Source organism: Rhagoletis pomonella, unplaced genomic scaffold, assembly GCF_013731165.1.
Source record: "Rhagoletis pomonella isolate Grant_MI unplaced genomic scaffold, Rhpom_1.0 Rhpom_scaffold_00009, whole genome shotgun sequence".
NCBI lineage: Eukaryota > Metazoa > Arthropoda > Insecta > Diptera > Tephritidae > Rhagoletis > Rhagoletis pomonella.
Genome location: NW_023458563.1, coordinates 6105503 through 6129247, shown reverse-complemented (window position 1 = coordinate 6129247; position 23745 = coordinate 6105503). Strand labels below are relative to the sequence as shown.

Here is a 23745-nt window from a genome sequence, read left to right as displayed (position 1 = left end):
GTAGAGCCTGAACACGTTGAATGTGGTAGGGATGAAATCGATGGTCTTTTAAAGGTTTGTGAACTGTTATTTTTTTGTATTCCCGTCCGTCCCGTCCCGTGCATCTACCGTTGCAGGACGTCCTGTTTCGCCGCCACGCCTTCCAGGTATGCGACCTTAAAAAGTGAAAAATGATAGTTAACAAGAAAGCAAACAAGAAAGGTGTAAAAGTCTTACCTTCATATATTTCTCTATGAGTCCGGGCGAATACTTCACGACCCGGATGCCGACGATTTGGGTATCGCTCTGCATCGAGTCTTTGAGCAGCTCTGGCATTACAGCAAGCTTCACCGTAAATTAGGTGAATATCCGCATATTTATGCGACGTATACTCGTGTTCTCTGTCATAGTATTAATAACACAATGTTCGAAGGGTCCAATTTCACAAAATTCACTTTCACTTATTCCGGTAAGTAACACAAAATAATATCAGGAGCAGGTAATAATGTACCTTTGTACTCTATTTAGCATGTCATTTGACGGTAACAAGAGCAAATTCAATCTAAATCTATTAAATACATTCTAGCGTGTCTCAGTCCTTTACCCACAAAAGCGGCTATAACTTTTTTTTCTATTCGAAACAGTAAGTGTGGCACCTTTCTGAAATCTTTATGAAATGAGCAATTTTTTTATGTAATGTAAAGTTATAGCTCAGTACATTTTTTTTCACCCGAGATAGTCAAATTTGGGGAAGAAAATATCAAAAAGTTAAAAATCCAGAAATAGTCCTAATTTTATGATGGTTCCTTAATATATTTTAACTACATTGCATTTGAGTATGTAGAGGCAACTATCTGGAAGTATTTTACATAAAAAATTTACTAAGTATTGCCCGGTTTGTAGTTGCAGTTAAAGAAAACACATGAAAAGGCACGATTTTATTTAAATTCGAAAAAATGTAAATATTTCAAAAATGGTGACACTTTTACCTGAAAATTCTTTGTTTATCAGGGAGCTCACCCCCCCACCTACCTTCCCCTAAAGTTTGGCACGTTACTTCTGGGACACCCTGTATATATAATAACTTTCTTCTTATTTGAGGTTGACAAACTTTAACTTCAGAGTCGTCTTTATTTCGTCTACGAATATGCCCCAATAGGTTTGCAGTCAAATGAAAATGCATTTCCTACATATTTCTGCCAAATACTACGCACATGCATACATACCCTGCAAAAAATGGGACTAATCCGGGATGACTCCGGGAGCAATCGCAAAGGAGCATGCGACTAATACCACTTTTGATCTCTTTATATGGAATGAACTGTTCGCTTTTGTTCGAGCATGTCCTATGAAGAGACTAATTGTTCACCTTTATACCCGAACGGGTATAAAAAGCGACTAGTCACTTTTAAAAAATAAAAATAAAAATTTGCGCCAGCTGAGATTCGAACGGGGGTGCTCAGTTTTGTTAGGCGAATACTCTCCCTGCATGCCAACGCCGCACATGAAATTGCATTGACTAAGTGCGTACATATCATTAAATCGTTAATAGTACCCGTTAGCGTTGAGTTGGGGACTAATTGGTCTCCAATTATACCCATAAGAGACGAGTCGAGACTAATTGATCTCCATTAGTACCCGTATGAGACTAGTTGCGACTAATTAATGCCCTATTGTACCCGATTGAGAGTAATCTCGGAATACTCTCTTTAGAGATTAGTCGCACAATTTTTTGCAGGGTATGTACAACTCAGCATACATACATAATTACGCACATATTCAAATACAGCAAAAACTATTTCATTCATAAACGCATTCGCGTATTTCTCAAGGCCAAACAATTTCGTTCATAACAGCCGCAGAACATCTCCCCGCAAATTCATCACCCTCAAGTGTAACTTTTTCAGTCCGACACAAAAATTCTAAAATCTAAAATTTAAGAAATCTCGGCCAGCAAAGTGAAAAGTGGCAACTATTTCTCTATATCCAGGAAAATCAGTTATCTCGAATTTTGGTAATTTTTGGTAATTTTAGGCAAAACAATCTATTTCTCTGTTCCATAACAATATTTCAGTCATTAACTAGTATTTTAATGTGTAATTTTAACTAACATTAAATAAAGTGAACGTTTTCTGCAGGAAAATACATTTAGCCTTATCATGAGTTTCATTTCCCCCTAACCGGTTCACTTTTCACTTTTGGCTTCCATGGTTTTACTATGGGCGAATGACAAATTTTGGGTGAATTTTTTTTTTTCTGACGATAAGGCAGAATATATATTTTTTTAATAAAATCAAAACTCCTAAATTCACAAACATATGTGGTTTTATCGGAAGTTCACAAATGTAACGTGGCAACTTTGTTCTTTTGCGCATTTTTCTGTCCGAAATTGTAAAATTTTTGCCCATGACGCGCCACGATTTTTGTACAGGTGGGTCAATGTGCCCTGAACACCATTTTTATATTAAAAATTTCTATACTTCAAAGCGTTTATAAATTTTTGTTACAGATACGGATGATTTTTAATTTTTTTCACCCCTAAGCAAATCTTCAGTACCATAAAAAGATTCAACCACATAAAACACAAGCAATGCGATGTCCAAGTTAGTGCAAGTCCACTGTACATGTCCATATGTATGTCTGCATGTAAGCGTATAAATATGTCAACTGGAGCAAGTTTTTTCGTTCCAGTGGTTAATAAAATTAATTTTTTTTATTTAATTTTCATGAAAGTTACATGTATCGTCGAGAAGATGTTTTCTTGCAGAATTCGAAATGAACTATTATTATTCTCCATATAAAATATACGAGTATGGGTTTATTAAATGTAAACTTATGCGCAACTTATGCAATTCGCAGGAATTTAATAATTTGTCTGATGATGGAGGATGGCGAGGGGAAGACGAAAGCAGATCAATCGTACATACGTATGTATGTACATATTTACATTTATAAATGCATACATATTTATGCGTTTGTCTGTTTGGATGAATGAAAAATTTCATATATGTAGTGATTTAGAAATTGTCATTTCAATAATATTGTGGCGAATACTGCGGCAACACAAAGCGAAGAACGAGAAATAGGCAGAATGTTCGAAGAATAACGTAGAATGTTCCACAAAGAGAAACGTCAAGTTGGATGAACACTGCGAACAGCGAGAGAAAGAGAATGAGCGATAAACTTCAGAATGTTCTAGAGTTGCCATAAGTGCCAGCGCAGGTATATAAGGGCGCCGCCACCGCGAGGTGAGTTAGTTACAAGTCAGCAAGCTACAAGTAAACTGAGCAGAGAAGCGAGTTGCGAATAAGCAAGCTATAAGTTTAATTGTGTTAACAAGTAGTAAAGCGTTGTAATTGCTTTAACAATTATTGTAGTGTTTTTACTGTATTAGCAAGTATTGTAAAATTGTTTGTTGTACAATAAAGTTAATTGTACTACCATTTGCTCATCGTTAGCCTTTATTTAACAATCCAGCGATACGAACCGGAGGATTTGGGAAATCCGGACGAGGGTTCAAGGATAATCGTAACAATATGTTGTGGCGCGTATGCCAGAGGCGATGCAACTTTTTGGCGTCTGGCCTTTTTTCTTGGTTCAAATCCCGGTTTTTTTTTTTTTAATTGTCATATCCATATGCCATTTTAAATTTTACTATTAGCTTTGTTTAAAATAACATAAATAGATATGTAGGTACATACGCATGTAGAAATTTGCCAAAAGTTACTGCAAGCTTTATTGTAAATGTTTTCACTCAAATATTAGTTATTGGAATCAAAGTTTTATGCGAATCCATTTTCTATTCCCATTTTTAGAAAGCGCAAGTATGTATATGTTCGTGCCACAAAATTTATTTCATAAGTAGTTAATTTTAAACACAAATATGTATGTATGTACTGGCAATCAAAAGTGAGTGCATCCTGTTTTTTGTTTAGTATTTGCAATGTTTTTAACTTAAAATTTTTTTTGGCGGTTTTATGCATATAACAAGTGAAATTTATTTGTTTATTTGTTTGCAAACGGTCATGCACATTTTATTCTACAAGAAATTCGCTTTTATTTGGTAAAAAGCGCGAAAAGCCGTCAGTAATGAAAAATCATGAAAAATCAACCCGAACTTTTAGCCGCATAAAACTCGATCTTGTTCCACTAGAATTAAAAAACCGACTGCGTACTCAAAATTTTTCTAAAAACTCAGAATAAAGAGGTCAAAATTAAGACGAGAATTCGTTGAATTTTTCTAAGTTCTGTATAAAGTTTAAAAGTTTGACTTGTATAGTTTTGATTAAAGCATGAACCATGTTTTTATAAAAAAAATAACAAAAAAATTTAAGTTGAAAAACTTAACTTAAAACTTAATATTAAGAAAAGAACACCATGCACTCACTTTTGATTGCCAGTCTATGTATGTACATATGTGTGTAAACTTTATGCAAAATTATCACTATTTTAAAATTGTATTTGCATCTTCACAAAAGGAGAACAATTTCAAAAATTTAACAAAAATTTTAAATTAATGAAAATTATATAAAGATTTGCCATATTTTCGTTTATTTGCTCGCAACACGAAGAACATCACATTTCATGTTGCTCAATATTGTATTATGTTATCAACATTAAATTCAACAGAATTTCTGTCTGTTAACAAGCGTTTCTACATTCCGAGTTGAACTTTTCTAACGCTGTTAATTTTTCGTCTGCGAATAGTTTCCACTTTCAGTTTGCACCTACTCCATCTATCTACGTTCTCTGATTAGGTTAGCCAGTTAGTCATTGTACATAATTTCGCTTTGTGTGCCGTTCCGGCTAACCAAAAGGATCCTAAAATACTCTTTTACACAATAAACCTGCTTACATCGAAGCGTTTCCCTCATAAATGAGCTATTTTTGGAGCCCTAAATGAGCGATTTTTCGTTCTACGCGGGCACGCTGAATGGAGTGTAAAAATTGACTCTGTCAAGACTCCAAAACCGATAAATTCGGTGCATTTATGATTCTTTTTCAGTGAATTTCGGACCTCTTTTGGAGTCATATTCGAACGTTTCTAGGAGTCTTTCTAGAGTTATATTTGAGCATTTTTTGGGTATTTTTTGATGATTTATTGGAGTCGTTTTGGAGTCCATTATCTAACATTTACTAATATCTACTTGTTTGGTGTTATATAAACCCCTTTTAATAGAATTAAAACAACTTCTTTTACATTCCAATTTTATTTTTCTATATACAGGGTGTCCCAGAAGTAACCTGCCAAACTTGAGGAGAAGGCAGATGTGGTGGTGAGCTCCATGATAAGCAAACACTTTAGAGGTAAAAGTATCACCGTTTTTGAAATATTTACATTTTTTTGAATTAAAGAGAAATCGTGCCTTTTCATGCATTTTCTTTAACTGCATCTACAAACAAGGCTATACTTAGTAAATTTTTTATGTAAAAATCTTCCAGATAGTTGCTTCTCCATATTCAAATGCGATGTAGTAAAAATATATTAAGGAACCATTATGAAATTAGGACTATTTTGGGATTTTTAATTTTTTGATATTTTCTTCCCCAACTTTGACTATCTCTGGTGAAAAAATATACTGAGCTATAACTTTACATTACAAAAAATAGTTGCTCACTTAATAGATATTTCAGAAATGTGCCACTCTTACTATTTCGAATAGAAAAAAAATTTAAGTTGCTCTTATTACCGACCAATTACATGCTAAATAGTACAAAGGCACATTATTACATGCTCCTGACATTATATTATGTTACTTACCGGGATTCGGACTAGAGTCAATAACAAGGGCTATATCTATCATTATTTATTATGAAGGATGGGTTCACGTGAAATAAAACATACATGAGTTGTTTGCAGAAAAATTTATTCATTTATTGATAAAATATGCTCAAATTGGGGACTTTCTACTCTAATACAAGCTCGGCACCTTTTAAGGAAATACGCTTATAGAGATCTTAGCAGCAGCTCCATTTATTTGTTCCGGAAAATGCTCTTCGTTTTGAACTATTTTTGAATAAATTTTGTCATTAAGACAGCTCCGGTAGAAAACATCGAATGGATTCAGGTCTGCCGATCGAGCAGGCCACGTGATTGACCTGTATCGTCCAATCCATCGACGAGGATAAGTTTCGTCTAAATAAGCTCTTACTTCACGCCCGTAGTGAGCAGGGCATCCATCACTTTGGTGCCATAGTCTTCGCCGCAGGTTTAAGGGTACATCTTCTAAAAGAGTTGGAAGCCGTTCCTGAAGGAACTTTAAATAATTGTGGGAGTTGAGCGTTGGCGGCAGTTCCACAGGTCTAAATGTCTGACTATTAAAAATACCGCACCATAAATTTATTTTGTACTGGTACTGCGTAAATTAGGTGAATATCCGCATATTCATGCGACGTGTACTGCGTGTTCTCTGTCATAGTATTAATAACACAATGTTCGAAGGGACCAATTTCACAAAATCCACTTTCACTAATTCCGGTAAGTAACATAAAATAATGTCAGGAGCAGGTAATAATGTACATTTGTACTATTTAGCATGTCATTAGTCGGTAACAAGATCAACTTAAATTTAAATCTATTAAATACATTCTAACGTGTTTCAGTCCTTTGTCCACAAAAGCGGCTATAACTTTTTTTCTATTCGAAATAGTAAGAGTGGCACCTTTATGAAATCTTTATTAAATCAGCAATTTTTTTATGTAATGTAAAGCTATAGCTCAGTACATTTTTTCCCCCAGAGATAGTCAAAGTTGGGGAAGAAAATAACAAAAAGCTAAAAATGGCAATATAGTCCTAATTTTATAATGGTTCCTTAATATATTTTAACTACATTGCATTCGAGTATGGAGAAGCAACTATCTGAACTATTTTACATAAAAAATTTACTAAGTATAGCCTTGTTTGTAGATGCAGTTAAAGAAAATACATGAAAAGGCACGATTTTTCTTTAATTCAAAACAATTTAAATATTTCAAAAACGGTGGCACTTTAACCTGAAAAATGTTTGCTTATCAGGGAGCTCACCACCCCACCTGCCTTCTCCTCAAGTTTGGCAGGTTACTTCTGAGACACTGTAGACTGTATATAAAAGAGGATGTATTTATGTATGTGTTTATGCAGCTTATAGACTTGGAAACCACTCAGCCGATTTTGTTAAAATTTCCAGGATAGCTTCATAGAAACCCGGACAGTGTTCCTGTGAAGTTTGGCTATTTTTGAAAAAGTTGCCACCCGTTAGAAAAATAAAAATTATTTAAATATGCAAGTAAAGTATTACGGTATAGATGTCAAATGAAAGGTGTTTGAGAAAGATATTTAAAAAAATTTACATCAACAAATATTTTCATAAGTGTTGCCACCTGGTCAAAAATTTAAAAATAATGAATATCTAATACAATTCACATCAAATATTACAATATGTGTATCAAACTGAAGGTATTGGAGAAAGATTTACATATTTTTGAGTAGAGTTGCCATCTCTTTCAAAAAAACTTAAATGACATAAATGTGTGTTAATTAAAAAGTATTTCGCATGATACGTATCAAACGGGAGCTATTGGGAAATGTTTCAGTCAAGACCAATTACCGTATAGAGTGTCCACATGTATACTTGCATTGAAAACCATCGACGGAGTAGAATATATAAACGTATAGAGAAGCATGCTTTAAACTGGCCTTACTGGAGAATGATCAGAATTGGAATACAACTCTGACCGAAGCATCACTCAAGTGCGCACTCATGCGCACCATCGAATCCTCGACAACTGTGGGAAATGCATCGTGAAAGCCTCAGTGAAGATATTCTAAGACAAGCACGTGCAAGTGATCCAAATCAGGAATATTTGGATGACATTTTCAATGAAGCTGTAACGTAGCTCCCCTACGCTACACTGACAGACATACGTACATGCATACATAAAACCCACAAGTACATACATACGTACATACATATCCACATCCAGCCATACATACGCTACATATTTATATACATACATACAGATCTACATGCATACATACAACCATACGAGACGAACTCTCCTGCCCACTTCGATACCGCGTGGCGAGCAGGCATTGTGTGGTGGATAAAACCGCCCCACAATGTCAAGCCACCACGATTGAATACGTACCGTCTCACCCCAATGGGTAAGCACGGGGCGCATCGGGACGGCTTAGGCCGTGTAACCTCGAGCGCCCCTGGCTCTGCACATGGGGAATACAGACTGACCAAGCTGCCGTAGGTAGGCACGGAGCGCATCGGGACGGATTAGGCCGTGTAACCTCGAGCGCCCCAGGCTCTGCCTGCGGGACAGGTTGGTGGTTTGTGAGAACATATTGACGACCAGCTTCCGCAGCTTCCGTAGGTGACCTCCGTGACCATTTCGGACCGCCAATATTAAGTGCCGCCCTGGGCCAAGACTACAGCAAGGAACCACCACCGACTATCATTAACGAGGGCCGCTAGCAACATCATCGCCATCCAGGGCCGCTGTCACCGTCGTCCTTCATTAGGGCCGGACTGCCGCCTTCCTCACCATTGGGCCGCCAATATCATTGCCGCCCCAGGCCGAACGCAACACCAAGAGCCGCCACCTTTCAGGGCCGCTAGCAACATCATCGCCATCCAGGGCCGTTGTCACCGTCGTGCATCATTAGGGCCGGACTGCCGCTTTACTCACCATTGGGCCGCCAATATCATTGCCGCCCCCTAGGCCAAACCGCTACCGAGGACCGCTACTTACTGTCTGCCGCTGACATCATCGCCATCCAGGGCCGCTGTCACCGCCGTTACTCATCAGAGGCCCGTTGTTATAACTAGGGCCGCCAATACTGCTCTCACTACGGGAGGTCGCTACCGCCCTCAGCACTATTTGGGCCACCGTCAACAGCACCGCAGGGCCGTCACTACTAAAGGGACTGCTACTGCCATCACGATCAGCATCGTCGCTCTCATTGGCTGCAGTACCCGTGCTGTGGGCATTTACCCTCATCACGCTCGCCACCGCTCTCACTGTCATTAATCACCGCACCATCACCGCTCTCACCGTCACCGCTCTCAACATCACCGCCACCGTCACTAGCCACTAGACAGTCTCCGCTCTCTGAGCCACGGCACCGATCGCCGACCAGTTAGTCGCTCTCTCTCTCCCCTCTCTTCGAGGACGTCAGGGTACCGGCAGCCTGGCCGAACGGCCGCGTGTGTGTGTGGTTGTGTTCGCTATATTTAACTACTGTGTTTATTTTATTCAGTGGGGGTTAGTGGGACCTCCACTCAACCCTGGAGCGGCTGAGCTACCTCAGCCTTCGATAAAACCCACCTCATAAAGCTTTAATATTAATGCAGGACTTATGCATGCCAATCAACAACAAAGCTCTTTGTCAACGCGGTACGCCAGCACCGACACGAGATAGAAATGCTGTACAAGTTAGAGACTTGATGCGAGAACAGCAGTTTGGTGCAAATCAGCTGGAACGATTTGTGCAAACGCAAAAAGAGTTTTTAGATGCTGTTCAGAAAAAAAGCTTGTGACAAAATCATGAAACGGGTAACCAAAGGAGGTGGCGGAATTATCTTCCTAGATGCTGCAGGAGGTACCGAGAAAACTTTCCTCATCAATTTAATATTGGCGACAGTTCGAATGCGAAATGGGATTGCAGTAGCAATAGCATCATCGGGGATTGCATCAACACTACTTGATGGCGGACGTACAGCGCATTCAGCACTTAAGCTTTCATTGAATTTGAACCAGACCGAAACACCTACATGCAACATCAGCAAAAGCTTTGGTATGGCCATAGTCCTTAAAACGTGCAAAATTATAATTTGGGACGAATGCACCATGGCACATAAGAAATCGCTCGAAGCACTTGACCGAACTCTTCAAGATTTTCGTGGAAACGACCAACCGAGAGGAGGCGCTCTTGAACTCCTTGTAGGTGATTTTCGTCAAAGATTACCCGTTATACCACGATCAACGCCTGCAGACGAGCTGAACGCGTGGTTAAAGGCATCGCGTTTGTGGAACTATGTCGAAAAAATTACGCTCACAATAAATATGCGAGAGAATTTGCTGCAAGATACGTCTGCCCAAATATTTTCAAAGTAACTTTTTGATATCAGTAACGGTGAAGTTCCTATTGATCGCACAACAAATGAGATATCATTTCCTTCCAACTTTTGTCAAATTCAGCAGAGCATTCAAGACGTCATCGACTGAGTATTTCCGAACTTAGCGATCAACTACCGAAATACGGAATGGCTCTGCGAACGTGGAATTTTAGCTCCGAAGAACGATAATGTTAGTAAATTAAACGGACAAATGGACAAAGATCAAGCTGTTAATTACCGAACTGAATTTCTTAATTCTTTGGAGCCACCAGTGATACTTATTCGGAACTTGATCGCGCCAAAGCTGTGCAACGAAATCAGAGTGATAATAAAAAAATTACCACAGAATTTGATCGAGGAACAATCATCTGCGGTAAATTCGAAGGCGGAGATGTGGTGATTCCACGTAAACCGATGATTTCCAACGACTTGCCGTTCGAATTCAAGCGGCTTTAATTCCCTTTGTGTATTGCCCTTTGCAATAACTATAAATAAAGCACAAGGGCAATCATTAACTATCGCGGGTTTGGATTTGAAAAATTCGAGCTTTTCACATGGCCAATTATACGTCGGCCGTTCACGAGTTGGGACACCACAAAATTTATATATTTACACAACAAATGAAACAACTAAAAATATTGTTTATACCATAGTATTGAAGTAAATAAAAAGGTATTCAATGTCAAAACTCTAAATACTTGTGTTTTTCATTGGCGTAGCAACGCGCGCCGGGTATTGCTAGTTTTTTAATATTATTTGTTATTAAAATATAAATATGTCGGCCGCTGTGGTGTAGTGGCAAGCAGTGCGCGCTTTCATTCATCAGCACCTGGGTTCAACCCCTGGTCAAAGCAATATCGCAAAAAAAAATTGAAAAAGGTTTTTTCTTAACAGCGGTCGTCCCTCGGCAGGCAATGGCAAACCTCCGAGTGTATTTCTGCCATGAAAAACAGCTTCTCATTAAAATACAATCGCCGTTCGGAGTCGGCGTAAAACTGTAGGTCCCTCCGCTTTGTGTGACAACATCAAGGCGCACGCCACAAGTCGGAGGAGAGGCTCGGCCAAACACTAACATATGTGTAAGCGCCAATCTATTATTATTATTATTATTAAAATATACAGTTTTTTAATAATTAAAAATATAAATACATATGCTATATACAATCATACTATACATCCTGTGCCAAAATTATAAGCGTACCACATATTGACAAGTTTTAACAATTTATTTACTTAAGTTATTTTTGTATAAAAAATATAGTTTATTTTTGGACAAAAACCGTATAAATCAAACACAATAAACACATGTTTTCTTTTTTTTTAATATAATCTACGATTTCAGCAGCTTCCTTCCTGCAAAGGTTTCTGGACATGCTTTTAAAAATATTTATAATTATTCACCTCTTTTATTAAAAAAAATATACACACGTTAACGGCTCAAGAATTGACTTAAAACTGTTCTTATAAACTTCACTTTTGCAAATGTCGCTGCAAGTTATTTTTAAGTCCCGTTAGACGAATGCTCAAAAACGCTCCCATAAATGAACATTAACGCTCATTGATCTAAAAGCCCTCAGAAAAAGGCGCATATTTTGAAGATTACAAAAAAACAATCCCAACAAGCTCAAAATTAAGACTGTGTTCGGATCCTTATTTCGGAATGCTCTCTGTTTGGCTAGCCGGGGCGCATAAAATAGTGTAAGTGCATACGTGTGAATATTCTTTAATGACTAATATCCACTAACACTATTTCTTGTGTTATTCAACCAATTATGTACTTTAAAACACGAATAATTGCAGTTCCCTGGTGCGCGCCATGTATTTTTTGCAATATGTGTAGATCCAAAATGTTCCCTTCTTCTTTTTTATTAATTGTAAACGTGTAATTTTAATGAAAAAATAATTATAAGTAACAGATAGCAAATTTTATTACAATTCATTTGCAAAGTTTGTTTTGATCTGTGAACGCTGTTTCTAGTTAGAAGTCGTTTTTTTTTTTTAAGTACTTGTTAATAATAAGTATCCGTACTAAACAATTTTCGAATAAACACGAGTTTCTCATTTACAATTCCAAATAACGCTTTCGTATTTTAGTTTAACACTTTCCCATTTACAATTGAGTATTCTCAATTCCAAATGACATTTTCGCATTTAAAATTGACTATTCTCATTTCTAAATGACGCTTTCGCATTTTCAAATGACTAATCTCATTTCCAATTGACAAATTTCATTTCTAAATGACGCTTTCGCATTTTCATTGGACGCTTTCTTATTTAAAATTGACTATTCTTACTTCCAAATGACGCTTTCGCATTTATAATTGACTACTCTCATTTTAAAATGCCGCTTACGCATTTTCATTTGACGCTTTCTCCTTTCCAACTGGAAATGGTGTAGTAAGCATCGGAATGGTTCGTTTTTGGCGATAAAGATCTAGTACGGAACTGGAAATTTGACTCACTAGCTCGCGGTTTCAACGCAGGGAACTTTTGTGTCAAGAGAATACACGATTGCGCATTCCTGCCGACGATAACACTTTTCAAGTAAAAGTAAACAAAGCCGAATGGGAGGATAAAAGAAACTGCGAAATAGTAAATTTTCTTAATATTCAATTTTTCGATTGGAAAAATGGTTCAAAATTTAGTTTTTTTGTTCGAGTCCCTACGATTTGTACAAATAATCACCCATATAAGCAATTTATTTGTATATTGATACAGCATGTTCTTGGAGAGGTGAATTATAAATACCTTAAATAAGATCCCGATCCCGAGATTCATGAAGGGTTTAGTAAAATCGATGACGCTTTCACGAGCATAATTTATAGTCATCGAAGCGACTGCCAGGTCAGCCCGCTAGAAATTTGATAAGCAAACATATACGTATTTGCTGGGTTATTAACTCAACTGGTTAGATTAATATTGTTCTTAAAAGATGTGTTAAATTTTGTTTAGATTACTTATATTACAATGAGAACTTACCCGTTCCATAAGCTCTCGAACAATGCCGTTCCAAATATTTGTATCTGGATTATAAACCCCATACATATTATCTGGGACCAATTCGATTTTGTATTGAAATCCAACTTGTTTAGCAATAGCCTTTAGTAAATCGATACAAAATCCTTCAAAACGAACATTGCCAGTTTTATTAACGCCATTTTTAACCATTACATAAGGTTTCTCTTCTCGCGTCATTACAACCAGAGTAGTATTGGCGGTATGAACATCATAGAAGGCAGTCGGATCAGTAATGTTAACTCCAACTTCTGGCTTCCAGAAACCAACTTTTTGAATCTTGTCACGCTTGAGTTTAAGTAAATCAATTTGAAATTTATTCCGACGGCCCTCAGCAAAGTTAACGCGTCCAGTCAAACCATTGATAGAAGCCTAAGAGATTAATAAAAAAAAACGGTTTGTTTTATTCTTAGGAAACTTCTAAAAATCGTATTAAATATGTGAAAGTACCCGGCTGGAAATTTTCTATCCAATTGACTGGTCCCATTAAGTTTCTGAATAAATACCATCGATTCGATTTTTGACGGTAACTAATATGGACCTGATTGCTCTGGCGCTAGATATGTCAAATAAAAAACAACTTTACTGTTTATTTAACAATATTTGTAATTTTGGTCAGCAGTTGGCTGAGCCTATGAGTACCAAAACGAACACTAAATCTACTAACACAAAATAAGTATAACTTATACTACCCACAAGGTATCTGTTAATGGAACCGGCGAAGCTGCTGCACTAGCAGTTTTGGTTGCTTGCATTAGCACAGAGAACATAGGTACTTTCCCAGCAAAAAACATGATTTTCACAGAAATTAAGATGCAATCGAAATAGAAGATGGGAATCGCTTACCCTTTCGCTTCAAGAAAGCATTATGTTAACATGAGCATGTCATTGGCCGTAAGCCCTTACCCGCTGCATTACCTTCGAACGAAGGGAGAACGCATGGATAAACAAAATCCAGAGAAGCGAACAAAGAATGCCTTACAGAGAAACTATTGTAGAATGCCTAGATAAGTACATACTGATGTACATATATTAAATTTAAAACGGAAAATGAGACATTCTTTTTCATATCGGACACCAAATTTGGTGCCACACTTTCGATTGGGTTAAAATGTTTTTTATGGGTTCTAAATATGAAATAAGCTAACACGTGCTTTTTTTCTTTTTTTTCTTCGGATCTGTCAAAGCATGCATTTTTTCGTGATTCTGACTAATCATGTGCTTCTTGAAATCGTTATATCTCGGGTTCTGCTCATCGTAGAGACTTCGTCATTTTAAAGCTAAAGAAACGGGTTTAACATTTGTATATATGTATAAGATGGTCAAGATTGTCCCAAGTATAACTGAGCTATTTATGTTTAGAAAAAATGAGCGGTTTTCAAAAACTATTTTTAAAATATTTTTATTTATGACGAGATGGTTTATTTTGTGAGAATCAACAATTTTTTGTTTTCAAAAACTTATGTTGATATATATTTATTAAGGTGTCAAACATCGGGTTTTTGCAAAAAGTAAAATTTTATTGCGGATTCCGATAGAATACCTATCCAGATATAATATTTGTACGGCAAGATTTTTCTTTAAGGCGACAAGCTCCTAGAAATTGGCGTGGTAATTGCAGGACTAAAGTTAGCAAAACGCAGATTTTATTGCGGATTTCGACAGAATATCGCTTCGTTAACAACTTGTGTTCCACGCCTTTATTGAAGCGAATCGGAGACATGACATAATTTGTTTTACGAAATCCGTCCAACTGAAAAAAGCATGGCTCAAATACAGACTGTCTTAAAATATTAAAATTTTTATGAATCAGTTTTTATACAAACATACATATATACATATGTATTAAAGTACTTAGATTTTACTTAAAAATCGGTATGTACATTAGGCTGCCCATATAAAATGCTTTTTTGGAAATTTCAAGACTACTACTATTCGTTTCTATGAGTAATATTTTTATAGATGTTTTAAAGGTCAAGAGAAGAGGATATATAGGCCTTTAAAATGATATATAATAATCTATTGTCGGACTAGGCTTGTTGGGATTTTTTATTGGGTAAATTAAAAAAAGACCCATATTTCACTTAGTTTTTTTAATTTAGACCATCGATAATTTCTACAATTTCAGAATTTGGAATACTATCTAAAATAAAATCTATTTTCAAATAAACTGATACCTCATTTATTACAATCGCATTAACATTTTCGAAGTTAGGCGACTTTTCTTGAATACGGCCTTGAATTTATATGTGTGTATGTACCGGCCGCTGTGATGTAGTGGTAAGCAGTGCCTGGGTTCAAGCCCTGGTCAATGCAACATCGCAAAAAAAAATGTAGAAAAAAGGTTTTTTCTTAACAGCGGTCGCCCCTCGGCAGGCAATGGCAACCCTCCGAGTGTATTTCTGCCATGAAAAAAAGAGTTTCTCATAAAAATACAATCGCTGTAGGTCACTTCCCTCTGTGTGACAACATCAAGGCGCACGCCACAAATCGGAGGAGGAGCTCGGCCAAACACTAACATATGTGTAAGCGCCAATCTATTACTATTATGTACCGGAATTTCAGGTTTTTTGACCAATGTGGCTAAGGAATTCATCAATATTTATTAAAAGTATATACAATCGCTCTTAGCAAAAAAAAGTAGTGTTTCAGGAAATTTTAGGAAAATGGGGGTGGCACCGCCCAGTTATATCATATGTGTATCTCAAAAACTACTTGACTTATCTCAACCAAATTTCGTGAACGCATTGCACTTAGGCTTCTTAAGAGCCATATTGAAAATTTTTGAAATATGACTAAAACCGCGGGCTCCACCAACATAACGGTAATTTCAAAAAACTCAAAGCTTGCTGTATTTTAGGAGTAGTAGGTTTTTTCCGATTTCAAAAATGTTCAAGACAGTATTTAAGGAGGCTAAGCACAATGTTTGTACCAAATTTGGTCGAGTAGTTTTTGGGAAACACAAAAACCACCCCCATTTTCCTAAAATTTCTAGAAACCCCCGTTTTTTACTAAAGAGCGATTGTATGTATCAGTTTTGAATAAATATTAATGAACTCCTAAGCCACACTGCTCTAAAAATCTGAAATTCTGGTACATACACACATATAAATTCCAGGCCGTATTTAAGAAAAGTCGCCTAAATTCGACAATTTATATGCGGTTACAATATATAAGGTATCAGTTTATTTCAAAATATATTAGTTTTAGATATTACTCCATATTTTGGAAGTGTGGAAATTGTCGATGGTCAAATTTAAAAAAATTTAAAGAAATATGTTTTTTTTTTATTTACCCGATAAAAAATCCCATCAAGCCTAGTCCTATATATACGATAACAATTAGTACCGATTTTGGCGGGACAGTACCAATTTTGAGAAAATGTCGTTCGAATTGACAGAAACGCTCCTGCTCTGAAAATATTCAACGCGGGCCGCGATGCTGGTAACAGAGGAAGAGGAAGGCCTCCTCTGCGTTGGAAAGACCAGGTGTAGAAGGACTTGGCTTCACTCGGCATTTCCAATTGGCGTCAGTTATCACAGAAGAGAAATTACTGGCGTGCTGTTTTGAACTCGACCAAAATCGCTTAGGCGGTTACAGCGCCAATAAAGAAGAAGACAAAGTCCCGCTGAATATTTTTTAAAAGACAGGACGTATAGTGCCCCGATTTTTCATATTTGTACCGATTTAGTCCCGATTTTCAGTGTTTTCTTTATTCATTTAACAAAACTCTCCCTAGACTCCAAAAACAATTTTTCGTGCAAACGTGGCAGAACTTTCGTTATCAGAAAGGGCATAGAATATAAGTGAGCCATAACATAGCCAGTATCCTTATTAATCCTAAACCGTCATCTTTCGTCAAAACGACTACGCACGATGTTATTTTCATTGTTACTAAGTTTTTATTGTTCTGTGAAATATTGATTTTAAGTTTAAAGAATATATGTTCCCTTTTTAATATCAATTTTTCATTGTTATTATTTCCTTATTAAAAAGAATAAAATCAATTATTCACATTATTTATGCTCACTATCCATTTAATTTGGATTTCAAATTAGTTGTCGTCAAAATGACGAAGGATGACGTTAATGTACAAAAAAAACGATGACTGTCCAGGGTTAATAACTAGCAATTACCCGGCGTGCTTCGCTGCGCCTTAAATGTATTTTTGTGTTGTAACTCTCTCTCAAAACTCGTATGGCCTCATTTATAAAATATATTTAAAGACCTTTATGAGGTTAGATTTAAAAAACAAATTTCGATCTATGAAGAATTGTTTATTTTTTTCGAGTATGGGTGTTAGTTAATATCTATTCGAAGGTAATCAGAAAATATATAAAGTACCGACTATCTCTTGGAAATTTAATTTATACTCTTATAACTGGAGTCTACTATCGCACCCTTTCCTCAAACGTGTAGTAATTCAATAATCAAATACCGTATATTTACATAATTTGAAAAAAATTTGCCTACTATACAAATATGTACTGCAGTATCAACTAATATTTTCAAATTTTGTGAGAGTAACAAAACAAAAATACTTTTAAGGAGCAGCGAAGCATGCCGAGTATTTGCGAGTATTTAATAATTAAATTAAATTAAAATTTTCAAACAGGTGGCAACCTCCCAAAAAATATTTTTGCGTTTAAAAGCCATCTGGCTGTAAAAAAATTCTCATGCCCATACAATTTGTATGAAGCATACCGAAATAACGCGGCGTACACGCTTAGCGATTAGAAAATCCGATGTTGACAGGGCGTTAGGAAATGAAGTTGGCTGCAGAAAACGGCGAAACTGTAACTTTCGTAGTTCACACAAACAATCATATGCTTATTGGTGTTATTTCTTCATTTGACGTAGCGTTGCCGATTTTGTTTAGATATTGCATTTCGGAGTTAACGCTAGGCGTCAGAAAACGCTCAGCCCAACGCCTTTGTGTAGCTGTGGCAGTAGGCTTTCTTTAACCTTTTACTTTTTACAGCCAAACTTCAACATTTACTTTATCTTATCAATTTACTTTAACTGAAATTTACAAAAATGGCCTCCCTTATATTGTTTTCAATATTTTAAATTGGACCTCTAGCAGTGCAGCGGTGAAAAGTGTACCCTATTCGGAAATGCAGCAAACCAAAGCATCAGTGTCTTTTACTTCTAAACTATAATAAATATAAATATAAACAATTTGCGCAACTTAGTTCCAATTCGACACCTAACCGCGTTTGCGCATATTGCGCATTTCCATCAATTATAGTTTAGAAAGACACTGATGATGCTTGGTTTTTGTGCATTTCCGAATAGCCCCGTGCATTCAATTTCATCCATTAGTTTTTGGCTGATGTGCGTGCAAACATACCAACAGACAGACAGACAAAATTTCTAAAAACTATTGATTTGGTTTCTGTTGCTCTAATAAAGACCTCGCTGTTAATATTTCTTGAGTATCTATAATGTACAGACATCGGTCTTTTACAATTTTATTATATGCATAGAATTAAGCTTGAGAACTGCAAAATCGAAGCACATAGTTGCACTTATAGTTCATTCGGCAGGGGAAAAGCAGTCGATATTTAAGTGGGCCATTTCGAAACGAAGTGCTATTTTTTTGTCCCTCCCCCTTTTTAATTTTTTTTATGGTGGTAAAAACGAAAAATTAAAAACAGCATTATACGACCCAAATAATAAGCCACTAACAAAGCTGTTTTTCTATTATTGAAAGCCGTTTTGTTTTATTTTGCGAACGGTATTTTTTTTATATATTTTACCTACTTCAAATAAATATATTACTCTCCCCTCAGGTTATTCGATAATAAACCTGAAAAAAGTTTAAGCAAAGAAACAATGAAAAAAGGCGTAACTGTTTGTAAATTACCACCTTAACTTTTATTGATATTTTCTATTTTCGCCTCAAAAATTGTATCAACATAAGTTCTGAGCACATTGAAAACGACGAGGTACGGGCCACAGCTTCCAATTTGTTATCTTCATTATTTAAACGCTTTGTCGATGACGACATGATTTTTTAGAACACGGCAGCGACATCATGAATTTGTATACGTTTGAAATAAAAGAAGAGGAAGAACCTTACCTGTCGCCGGAAAAATAGAAATAGATCTAATCTGGCCACAACCACAGCCGTCGCGTAGCCCGGTCGTCGCCAAAATAATTACCTACATAAGAGTACGTGTTAAAATAATTTGACAGCTGTGGTCTGTAGCTCGTCGTTTTCATTGTGTTCGGGCTAATAAGCGTGGCTTTCTATTATAATACAGTAATAAGCTAATTAAAATTCCGTACTTTAAGCGCGCTAAATGTTATGAATTTTTTCAGATTTCTATACCAGCCGGAAGTGAGCGAGATGTTCTTTACATATCATGAACCAACTTATAGTTGTTGTATTAGTAATTGTAATATAATACAACTGTGTTAATATTTTTGATGTAACATAATTCGGTAGTGCAATACTTAAGGCCTATTCAGAATACATACAATGGGAATTGAGTGTATAAATTAGGGCTTGTACGTATTGCTTATTACATGCTATCTTTTTTTTTTAATCATCCCATACAGCTTGGGAGGAATAACTGAACGACCACTTCGCGTCTGATAGTGCTGCTTTGAAGAAAAAGTCGGTTGGTCTTTATTATGACCTGTTGAAGGCTCAGTGTCCGACGCCATTATCAATTCACTATCATGTCTTATTTCACTACGATTCATAGGCATGCTGTTTGACAAAGTGGAAGGAACAATTGGTTCTGGCTCGTTATTTAGCCCAAGCTGTGGTGAAGATGGTTACAAATCATCGAATTTCCTGTCATTACATTCGTTTAGTTCTTCTAACGACATTTCAGTATTAGCTTTTACATTATTTTTACTTTTGGCTATCTTCGATTACGTCTAAAATATATATTTTTTTCCCGTTTTTCTTAAAAATTAAATCTCCTACCAGTAATTCCGGTAATAATTTTACATTGCGATCAAAGTAATGTTTTTGGTTTTCCTTTTTTCTTTTAATTCTTTCCTGTGCGTTTGATTCGTCAACTGAATTCATGAACAAAAGTTGGGAGCTATGTTTTTACTAAACTGCCGAAAAATAATTGTGTTGGAGCATGTCTGCGATGGTGCATGTCTGCGACTGCGGAGTTGTTATATTCCAGGAGATGATATTGAAATTTATCTTTTTCGTTCGCCTCGTAGCAGCGTTTCAACAGATTTTTTGCAATCGCTACTGCTTTTTCAGCCAATCCGTTGCTTTGGGGATATCTGGGACTTGAAAATTTAACTACAATATTCGCATCACTAAAGAAATTTTCTGTTTCTACCGAATTAAAAGGGTTGTTGCGCACCGTATCATTGTTGGATAACCCACCCTCGTAAATATTTGTTTCAGTGTATGAGTCACGCAACTGGCAGTTTATTTGCCAGCTTTTCTGCCAGCACAAAGTTAGGGTGAGCATCAATCAGGGAAATGTAATATCTACCCGCATATTCAAAAATATCATTCCCTACTGTTTGAAAAGTATACTTAGTTGCGTCGTCTTGACTCAATGGCTCTTTTGCATTATTACGTCTGAAAGTTTCACACACAGCATACCCAGTAATTAAGTCTTTTATCTGTTTACCCATATGCGGCCAAAAATACAAAGATCTGGCTTTTTCCAGTGTCTTTTCTATTCCAAGATGTGGCATGTTCAGCCACTTGCCAACTTGTGGTTGTAATGCCGTGGGAATTATTAGTCGATGGTTCTTGAACAACATGTTATTTTCAAAGTGTATTTCCGACTTGTATTTGTGAAATTGTTTGCTTAGTTCAGTCAACTCTTGATATTTGGGACATCCTTGTTGCGCAAATAGACACAACTTTTTGTACTCTTCATCTTCATCTATATGCTTGCAGCATATATCGTAATTGTATTTTGACATACAAACTTTTTTCGTCAGGGTGTGAATAACTCCCTTTAGTTCGTCAATTTCAGCAGTCTCGAGTAGTGCTGCCATAGAGAGACAGTCAGCAACCAACATTTGCTTACCCGGAGTATAAATTACCTCCATTTTTGGGTACTTAAGCAAGAACATGAACATGACCTGTAACATGGGCGCCACTTTTTGATTTCTTTCTTCAAAAGTGTTTTTAGCGGTTTGTGATTACTTTGTACTAAAAGTTCACGACCTTAAAGATAATAATGGAACTTAGTAGAGGAGAATACTATAGCCAGTAACTCCTTCTCTATTTGTGCCCACTTCTGCTCTGCTTTACTCAGCGTGCGAGAAGAATAAGCCACAGGGTGACCTTCTTGAAGTAACACACAACCTAGACCATCTTTTGAAGCGTCCGTTTAAATAACAATAGGCTTTTCCTTGTCTAGCTAACACAGGTTCAGATGTAATAATACTGATGAGTTTCTGAAACTCATGTTCATGAGCATCAGTCCACTGAAACCGGATATCATTATGTGTTAATTCATGTAACTTAGTCGATTGTTTTGATAAGTTGGGGATATATGCTGCTAAAAACTTAAGCATACCTATACCATGACATCGCTTTTATTTTCTGGTTTTTTAAGTCCGCGAATTGCCCCGCAATATTTACTATGCGGTTTGATGGTACCTTTTGAAACTATACGGCCAATGAATTTCATTTCCGTTTGACGATATTGAATTTTATGCCTTTTTCAACTGCTCGTGGAATAACTTTTGCGAGCGTCTCGTCGTGCCATTCTAAGTCCTCTGCAACAATGGCCATATCATCAAAATAAATTATGACCCCTGGGATATCGCCGAAATATTTGACCATTTCGCTTTGAAACATTTCGGGTGCGCAATTTAACCCAAAGGCCACGCGATTGAATTTATAACAGCCAAACGGTGTCATAAGTGTCGTTAAGTTCGAACTTGGCTCGCCCAATTCCATGTGTCAAAACCCACTGCTAAGATCGAGTACAGTTAATATGAACTTGTTAGCTAATTGACTGGTGACGTAGTCGAAGGTCGGAATCAGAAAGTGTTCACGTTTTATGCACTTATTTAATAGTTTTGGATCCAGGCAAACTCGAATATCGTTTTTCTTTTCTAAAAGCTGTACATTATGCACCCAGTCCGAAGGATAATTGACGGGCGATATAACATTATTACCTACCATCTCTTCAATCTCACATCCGAAGCGCTCTAACAAACTCAATGGAATTCTCTTTTTATAGTGCACACATGGAGTAGCCCCATCTTTCAATGCTATTGAAACAGTCCACGGAAACTTACTTAAACCACTAAAGGCAGTAATGTTTTGCGTGATGAAGTCATCCCTGTCTTTTCGTAAAAGTGTCATTCTAGCATTTATTGTATTAATATCGAAAGTTTACACTAGTGCCTAACCCTAGAAATGGAACATCTGTGTGATTCACAACAACAAAGTCTGCCTTTTGTTCTGTATTCAAATCAGAATCAATGCAATTCAGTATTACTGTACCAATAATATTAATTTTATTGCCACTGTAATCATATATTGGATAGTCGTCAAATTTATTGTTAACTTTAATTTTATGTTTAGAAAGGTAATTGATAGGAATGCAGTTCACATCGGATCCGGAGTCTATTTTAAATCTAATCGGGATATTCTGTATATAGTATTTCTTGGTCCACTTTCTTTTTACTAGTCCATTATTATTCGTATTTATTCTATAAATATGAGTATAATATAATGATCCACTTATTGATTCTATTTTACAGTTAGGTTTACCTTCTTCGATCCAGTTATAATAATCTCCCACTGAGTGCACCTGTCCATGTTGTTTGTTGTACGATCCGGGGTTTGTATTCTGTCTGCTGCTTGATGTTTTCTTATCCGGGAACTGTGATGGTTGAGGGCTTTTTTTTTACCACAAACAACAAAATGGCCCTTTTTGTCACAGCCTCTGCATACTACGTCTTTGGCTTTGCACACATTTAGATGTCCGAGCGAAAATTGTTGCCCACAGTTATAGCAAAAACGAGTGGTTGCATTGACGGATCTCGGAGTTCCTTGGTCGAAAAGGATTTTGTTGGCATTTGCCGCTTCGTACACATTACATTTTTAATTTTTTGTGACAGCGGCTCATCCTTTCCGTGAAGCAATTTAAGCTGCAGTGATTTGTCGTATATACCCAGAATGATTCGGTCCCGTAACATACGGTCATTATAGGATTGACCACAGCTACAGTTGAATTCGCAATAGCGAATTTGGGAACGCAACACCGTTTCGAACTCAGAAAACGGTTGTTTTTCCTTTTGGGTAATCGTGTTGTATTTGAACGATTCCATAGTCACGTTTTTTAGGCGTCAAAGGCGTTGAGCACATGTGCTAGTGAACGTGCACTCTCAGCACCGTCAGTATCCGCGGATCTGCCCATACCAAGCACCTGCTCTGTTGACACATCATTTGGGAAGAGGGTGCTGTAAATTTCAACTGCCTTCGATCCCACCAGCCATAGGAATGTCGCAATTTTGGCATCCTCGCCTTCTCTAAGTTTTCCCATTGCATGCATGTACATTAGGGTGGTCCAAAAATGCATGTGAAAAATGTAAGTCGGAATTTTTATGCTCTCTACTACAGAACTCTGCTTATCTGCAGGAGATTCCCGATAATAATACCCAATTGTTTATTTAACCATTTTTT

General features: G+C 36.7%; 1 protein-coding gene across 2 annotated transcripts in view; it reads right to left on the bottom strand.

The window, feature by feature from the left end:
- The window catches only part of LOC118745558 (glutamate receptor ionotropic, kainate 2-like), a 637377-nt gene that overhangs the window by 515657 nt on the left and 97975 nt on the right, over positions 1–23745 (bottom strand). The window contains exons 1-3 of one of the 2 annotated variants that reach the window (XM_036479032.1): positions 13551–13641; positions 13065–13472; positions 12834–12938 (exon numbers count right to left, since the gene is read on the bottom strand). In XM_036479032.1, the coding sequence (XP_036334925.1) occupies positions 12834–12938; positions 13065–13280 (321 nt within the window). In that variant the 5' untranslated portion in view covers positions 13281–13472; positions 13551–13641. Of the gene's footprint in view, positions 1–12833; positions 12939–13064; positions 13473–13550; positions 13642–23745 lie in introns of those variants that run through there. The other variant, XM_036479033.1, reaches the window with a different exon arrangement.